A 7,772-nucleotide genomic window follows, 5' to 3' on the forward strand; every position below is an offset into this window, starting at 1 on the left:
CTTGTTGCCAAGAAGGCCAATGGCATTTTGGGATGTATAAGTAGGGGCATAGCCAGCAGATCGAGGGACGTGATCATTCCCCTCTATTCGACATTGGTGAGGCCTCATCTGGAGTACTGTGTCCAGTTTTGGGCCCCACACTTCAAGAAGGATGTGGATAAATTGGAGAGAGTCCAGCGAAGGGCAACAAAAATGATTAGGGGTCTGGAACACATGAGTTATGAGGAGAGGCTGAGGGAGCTGGGATTGTTTAGCCTGCAGAAGAGAAGAATGAGGGGGGATTTGATAGCTGCTTTCAACTACCTGAAAGGGGGTTCCAAAGAGGATGGCTCTAGACTGTTCTCAATGGTAGCAGATGACAGAACGAGGAGTAATGGTCTCAAGTTGCAGTGGGGGAGGTTTAGATTGGATATTAGGAAAAACTTTTTCACTAAGAGGGTGGTGAAACACTGGAATGCGTTGCCTAGGGAGGTGGTAGAATCTCCTTCCTTAGAGGTTTTTAAGGTCAGGCTTGACAAAGCCCTGGCTGGGATGGTTTAACTGGGAATTGGTCCTGCTTCGAGCAGGGGGTTGGACTAGATGACCTTCTGGGGTCCCTTCCAACCCTAATATTCTATGATTCTATGATTCTGCAGTAAGGACAGAACCACTGAGCACTAGCTACGGGGAGGGGCAGCGTGGGGGGCGCTACCTGGCAGCCGTGCCCTGCCAGCGCCAATTGGGACCCTGGTCGGGAGAGCTTCCCTGGCCCCCATGATTGTCCCTCTGCCAGAGGGTGTTTCCAGCTCACTCCATCCTATTGCCTCCATCCATCCCAGAACCAGGGACCAAGCTCCCTCGCTGCATGGGTTTCTCCTGTAGGGAGAGACGGGGCTCCCGGGGCTGCTAGAGATTGGAGCAGCTGCCAAAGGGAGCGGGATGCAAGGCTGGTGTGTCGCGGAGCAGCCAGGCCCGGGTGGCTGCTCTCGGCTCTTCCCTGCAAGGGGACCTCCCCACTGCACCCCCGGAGCTGAGAAAGTGACACTGGCAAATTGCTGCAATGGAGTGAGGCTGCCCAGGCAGCTGCTCTGTGCCAAGCGCCAGGCAGCAGCCAAGGGGCCTGGCCGGAGCGTGGCAGGGAGGGGAGCGAATTCATGGGCAGCAGTTATAGAGAACTGCAGCGTGGGATGGCGACAGCTCAGCTGTGGATACAAACTCCTCCTATCACCCCCCAACTCCCCCCCATGCTCCCTTGCACTCCCCAAGCTCTTGCCCCATCTCCCACTCCCCACATCCATCCACCTTCCTCCCCCCCCGTATTCTCCCGCCTCCTTACCAGCAGGAGGCCGGACGCCTGGGTTGCTGACTCGCTGTCTAACCTTGGGGCTCTCTGTTTCTCCATTTCCCCCATCGGTACAATGGGGGTCACGGTGCCAGCCCACAGAAGAAAGAGGGGCCAAGCTGAGAGATTGGGGTGCAGCTTCAAGTTGGGATTCAATCCCCCAAAAGCCTGGGGGGAGAGGTTCAGAAATGGCTGGGGGGGGGAGTTCAGGCCTTGTATTCCCAGTTCACTGGGACCCTGGGGTTGGGCAAACAGTCAGATTCTTGCTGAAAGTGACCCCATCTCTGGTGCTGAGGTTGGAAAGTCAAAGAAATTAGCACACGGCAGCTGAGAACTCCTGCTTTATCACAGCCCAGGCTTAATTTGGGCTAGAGCTTGCCAGGGCTGAGCTCCTCCAGGCCGGGCAGGTCAGAGCCCCCGGGCCGGGCAGGTCAGAGCCCCCGGCGCCTCCGGGCTGGGCAGGTCAGAGCCTCCGGGCCGGGCAGGTCAGAGCCCCCGGCGCCTCCAGGCCGGGCAGGTCAGAGCCTCCGGGCCGGGCAGGTCAGAGCCCCCGGCGCCTCTGTTTGCCGCATAGCTTGTGAAAGTAAAAAAAATTGCTTGAGCCCTGGCACCTCTTTGGTTACAAATGAAGCGCTGATCAGAGCCTTTACCCAGCTGGAACCCCCAGAACCAACTTCCTGACCTAGAACCACCTGCTGCTCTAGATGTAAAACATCTCGCTGAGCTAGAACGACCTGCTGATTGAGCACATCAGCCTCCATCAAGACCCCTTGATTCTCTGAGCGGATTCCAACTCTGCCCCCTCTCCCCCCCTCTGGCCTTTCCCTTCCTCAGCTGCCCGCACCTCACTTTCCTGCATCTGTAGCTGTCCAGCTATCTATGATCCCCTTCCATGCTGCTCATTAGAAAGGAAGGTGGGGGGGTGGGCTCAGGTGGGAGCCGGGTGCTGTCGCTGTGTCTCTGATGAAGGTGAGCTGGTGAAAAGCAGCAATTTCCCCCCACCACTAGGCTGGGAACTCATGTGCTGGGGACTTTGACAGGCCGTGCAGGGGTGGAGGAGCCAGACAGCCATGGAGAGTGTCAGGCGAGCAGAGAGACCTGCCAACGGCTGGCTGGAGTCCTAGGAGCAGGAGCCCCGCACTGGCCGGGAGCGAGCGTGGATGGGCAAAGACGAGTGGCTCTGCTTGTGGCTCTCTCGGGGGGAGGGGGGTGTCTCTGAGCGTAGCTGTTGGGACAGGGCTCGGGGCTGGAGCTGACAGCAAAGGGACCAGGGCCCCAAGAGCACCCAGCAGCACACACACAGCTCCCCGGGTGCCAGTGGTTTGGTGCCCATGGGTGATGCGGGGGCAGGTAGGAACCGGCCTTTGCTGCCCCTGGGTTTGCAGGATGGGCGGGATCTGAGATTGCACCAACCTCTGCTAAAGGCCCCAGATGACAGAGCTCCCACCCACACTGTCTGAATAACTGAGAGGCCCTGACCCCGAGCCCCATCTCCAGACACCTCCAGGCTGCTGGGACATCCTGCTGTAGCCCCGCTCTCTGGGATGGGCTGACCCGGAACCAAACGCTGGGGTGCGGGACGTTTGGGCTCTCTGCCCGCGGCCGCACCCAACGCCTGCGATTGGTTTTCTCCCCCCGGCAGTACAAGCAAGTGGAGCAGTACATGTCCTTCCATAAGCTGCCCGCCGACTTCCGGCAGAAGATCCACGACTACTACGAACACCGATACCAGGGCAAGATGTTCGACGAGGACAGCATCCTGGGCGAGCTCAACGAGCCCCTGCGGGAGGTGAGGAGCCCTCTCTGGGGGCTGGAGGAGGCCCCCGGGGTGCAGGTGTCATCCCTAGAGCGAGGCGGGGGCTGCCGTACCCCAAGAGCCAGGCTGGGGGGAGGAGCCCGAGGGAAACGAGGGTCCCCCTTCTCCCCACCTCCTGCCTTTGTTTTCGGTACCTGGGTCCGTCTCTTCCTCCCACTCACCCCCTTCCCCGCCACATCCCCCATAGGAGATTGTGAACTTCAATTGCCGGAAGCTGGTGGCCTCCATGCCCCTCTTTGCCAACGCGGACCCCAACTTCGTCACGGCCATGCTCACCAAGCTGAAGTTCGAGGTCTTCCAGCCGGGTGACTACATCATCCGCGAAGGCACCATCGGCAAGAAGATGTACTTCATCCAGCACGGCGTGGTGAGTGTCCTCACCAAGGGCAACAAGGAGATGAAGCTCTCGGACGGCTCCTACTTCGGAGGTGAGTGCCCGCGGGAGGCCCCCGTGCTCGATGGCCTTATTCCGCGGACACTGCTGCGGGGGGATGGCAAGCGTCGGGCCGGCACTGCCATTCGCCAGGCTGGATGCTGCGTCCCTGGTAAGTGGGAGCGGCCTTCTGTGCAAGCCCCACTAGGACAGCGCTTGGTTCCCACGGGAGGGGGCCGTGGGCTAGTGTTTAAAGCTGTGACCAGGAGCCAGAACTCCTGGCTTCTATTCTTGGCTGGGCCACAGACTTGGCCAGGTCGCTCCTTCTCTGCGCCTGCTCCCTGTGTCTCCCAGGAGGGTTGCGAGGCTGGCTGTGTTAGCGTGTGACGTCTCCTGATGGCGGGCACAGTTTTATGGTAACGTCCTGGTCCCCCTCTCACCCCCCCCCCGCCAGAAATCTGTTTGCTGACGAGGGGCCGCCGCACGGCCAGCGTCCGGGCCGACACCTACTGCCGCCTCTACTCACTCTCGGTGGATAACTTCAACGAGGTGCTGGAGGAGCACCCCATGATGAGACGGGCCTTCGAGACCGTCGCCATCGACCGCCTTGACCGCATAGGTACCGGGGGGGCAGGGATGCTGGTCCGATCCACGAGCTGGGGACACGATGCGGGGGAGACACTCCTGGAGCCCATCCCCTCTCACGCTGGCTTGCCCAGGCCCCGTGCAAAAACTCCTGGGCTCAGGCCTCCGATGGAAAGGGGGCCCACCTGGGGGACAGCCTCTGGCCTGACTCCTGAGGCCCAATTGCTGCTCTGGAGCTGAGTTCCAGGAGCTCTGCAGAAGTTTGGCTGCCCTGGAACCAGAATGTCCCAGGGAGCAGTTGAAGTGGGAAGAAGCAGTGATAGCAAAGACAAGGGGAGGCGTTGGGGGTGGATAGAGGACACAAGACATTAATAGGGAGAGCGTGGGTATGAGCTGGCGTGCGGGCTGCAGTCCTAGCTATCTGTGTCGGGTTCTCTCCCCAGGTCAGGGGAGGGGTGGCTACCTCTCTGGATCTCAGTCGGGCGTTGGACCTCAGGGCCTTGTTCCCTCTTTAAAATTGCCCCACAAATCCTGCTGGGAACAGCCAGTTAGATTAGCTCCCTCCTCGCAGAGGCTGGGCTTGGAGAGCCTCCTCTGCCTGCCTCCGGTTTCCTGCCTCCTTCCCCTCTTTGGATCCCCAGGGGCGTCCTGCAGAGCTGGCAGCCTGGGCATTGACAGCCCTGGGTGCCCGAGGACTAAGGAGCCGTGCACACCTGCTCATCAGTTTCCTTTTTGCTCCCCCAAATCCCTCTTCAATCTCACCTCCTGCCCCATTCCTCTCTGTCCCACCCTTCCCAGGGGAGTCCTGGCTCGCCGAGACTCCCCCATGCCCCTTCCCTGCAGCCGGGGGAATTTTCCCTTTGCTGGGGGCTGCGTCCCGATCAGCTAGCGAGGCAGCCAAAGGCTGCGAGAGGGGCTGTCAGTGAAGGCTGATTTATGGTCACTGGGGCGTTTAAAACCTAGGCTGTAAGGACCAGCCCTGGACCGCCCAGGGAGGACGAGCCAAGCACGTATAGGCCAGAGCTGGGTACATGATGATTCTTTTGTTCAGTGACAGTTCTAACATTTTCCAGACGTTTCGGTCCTTCGAAAAGGTTCATTTTAGGTCTGTGCCCAGAGCTGGGATTTGATCCTGGCTCTCGCACATCCCTGATGGGTTCCCTGACCCTTGGGCTAAAGGGTATCGCAGGGGGCGGTGAAGCACCCGCACCCTCCCCGCTCCTCCCTTTTTGTCATCGGCCGAACGATTCACAGCAAATTCGCGACCAGTTTGGGGTCAACCCGAACGGCACTTTTCATCGAATAAACTGTCTGAAAAATATCGTGCCACGTAGGGTGCCAGGACTGCGGCGTCTGCCGTGGCTGGGGAGCCGTTAACGTTACCCAGCTACAGCCATCAAACCCGTCGCGGGGCGGAGAAGGTCCGGACACAGGGAGGCACGTGGCTGCCCTGTGACGCTGGCTGTGGCAATGCGAGCGACGCATGGAGAGGGGTCAGGGCGGGATAAAGGGCCGGGCTGCGGGGACCGCGTGCAGGAGGACAATGATGGGGATGTGACTAACCCCCCCGCCCCTTTTTCCCCTTCCCCACCCCGCAGGGAAGAAGAACTCCATCCTGCTGCACAAGGTCCAGCACGACCTGAACTCCGGGGTCTTCAACAACCAGGAGAACGAGATCATCCAGGAGATCGTCAAGTACGACCGGGAGATGGTGCAGCAGGCAGAGCTGCAGCACCGCACGGCCATCTACACGCCCGCCCAGCCCCAGGTGACCTCGGCCATTGCCTCCCTGCAGCAGGCTGTCGCCATGAGCTTCTGCCCCCAGATGGCCAGCCCCCTGGTGAGCTCCGTGGCCCTCGGTTCGCCCAGGATGATGCGGCGCCTGCAGTTTGCCCAGGGCGTCCCCGGCCCCTTCTCCATCTCCCCGGTGCTGCTCCAGCAGAAGCTGTCGCCGCAGCAGCAGCCGCCCCCCCGGCCCCCCTCCACCGGCCCCTTCGCCTCGGTGGTGTCCAGCCCTCCGACCCAAAGCCCCCGGGCCAGCCGGACGTTCCCGTACGCCGCCCCGGGTCAGTCGGGCTCCCAGCTCTCCCTGACTCAGCAGACGGCTCCTGGCTCTCCCCAGCGGCTGGCCGTCCACAAAAGCACGCAGGCCCTGCACACAAGCAGCCTGAGCGAGGAGTCGAGGCCGTTGTCAGCCTCGCAGCCCTCCCTGCCTCACGGGGTCTCGCAGACCATGACCCAGAGCCCTCCGCCCTCGGCCCACGAGTCCAGCACCTCTGTGGCCGGGGTCCAGGCTTCGGCCTCCCCTGGCTCGGGCCCCCAGGCCGGGCTCAGAGGGGCGGTGCCGCCCCGCGTGGCCCTATCCCACCAGATGTCCACGGGCTCTGTCTACGCGGGGGCAGCCGGCAGCCAGCAGGACTCGAGTGGCGCCCGGAAGGATTCGGTGGTCAGTGCCCCCGACTCGGACCCGGCCAAATCCAGGCTCTCTTCCAACTTGTGACCTTTGCTCCAGGCCCGCTCATCCCGGGTAGCAGGGTAACGGTGGGGCTGCCAAGCAGCTGCAATCTCCACCCTGTCTCCACGCTCCCGCCTGCTTGTTTCCAACTGGCGAAGGCCCCGCCCTGGCTCACTCCCTAGGGGAGTGGAAATCAAAGGGTTAATGAGCCAACCGTGGGGTTTGCCACCCCCTGACTCGAAACCTGCAGCCGGGGCCTCTGATCCAGCGGGGGCCTGCCCCCCCTTCTGTACAGAGCACAGCAGCCGGGCATCGCTACCACACGCTGTGCCCGGAGAGGCGTGGGCAGAGGCCCCCTGCCCTTCCCTGGGCCGGGGGAGGTCCCATCGAGCCTCCCACACGCCCCGATGAATCGTCTATGACCAAAGTCCAGACCCATTGCTCGCTGCCACTGCCCGTGTGAAGAGCATCGTCCATCCGAATCCACTGACTGCACCATAGAAGCCATAACTAGTTAATCTCTTGATTATGAAATCTGTATATTATATATATATACACACACACACACACACCCCAGGGCCTGGCGGGATAGGGAGGAGTAGCCGGAGGGGGCTGTGCCCTGCCAGGCCCCGCCAAGTTCCCCACCCAATGTGTTCTGCCTCCTGGCACCAGCCTGTGTCCAACGTGAGCCTGAGCCCGTCCCTTGTGCCGCACGCGGGGATGCCGGGGCGTGGGGGGGGGGGAGGATTTGGAAGGGGACGGGCACCGTGGCCGTGTGGTTCTGTCTGCAAAGGCCCGTGAGGACAGGCGCGTCCTGGGGCTGCCACTTCCTCTGCCCTTGCTGGACTAGCCTTTGGGGCTGGACGCCTCTGCCTCGCCACCCCCCCACACCTCATCCTATCGCCCCTGCCTCATGCCCTGGCCCCTCTCTGCTCCCTCCACAGCGCCTCGCCTCATCCCCACCCCCTTGGCGTCAGAGGCAGGGAGGAGGGGATCTCCTTCCCCAGGGACTAGTGCAATCCCTAGCCCCACTCCCAGCCTGGGTCTTCCCCCTGCCCACCCCCCAGGGTCCCATCAGGCTCCCTCATGCCTTTGCTTACACCTCCCTCGCTCTGTTCCAAGGAGCGGCTTCCAGCCTCTGCTGCCTGGCCCGGGGGCCTAGGAAGGGGCCACCCAGCCAGGAGGCCCCAGGTCACATCTCGCTCGCTGAATGTTTTCTATG

General features: G+C 61.8%; 1 protein-coding gene across 1 annotated transcript in view; it reads left to right on the forward strand.

Annotated features, from left to right (window-relative positions):
• The window catches only part of HCN2 (hyperpolarization activated cyclic nucleotide gated potassium and sodium channel 2), a gene marked incomplete at its 5' end in the record, with an annotated part of 42,062 nt that extends 34,809 nt beyond the window's left edge, over positions 1–7,253 (forward strand). The window contains 4 exons of the mRNA XM_084614824.1: positions 2,964–3,110; positions 3,325–3,565; positions 3,965–4,129; positions 5,694–7,253. Of these exons, the coding sequence (XP_084470950.1) occupies positions 2,964–3,110; positions 3,325–3,565; positions 3,965–4,129; positions 5,694–6,595 (1,455 nt within the window). The 3' untranslated portion in view covers positions 6,596–7,253. The remainder of the gene's footprint in view (positions 1–2,963; positions 3,111–3,324; positions 3,566–3,964; positions 4,130–5,693) is intronic.
• Positions 7,254–7,772: the final 519 nt, after the last annotated feature.

Source organism: Lepidochelys olivacea (genome assembly GCF_965140295.1).
Source record: "Lepidochelys olivacea isolate rLepOli2 genome assembly, chromosome: 25".
NCBI lineage: Eukaryota > Metazoa > Chordata > Testudines > Cheloniidae > Lepidochelys > Lepidochelys olivacea.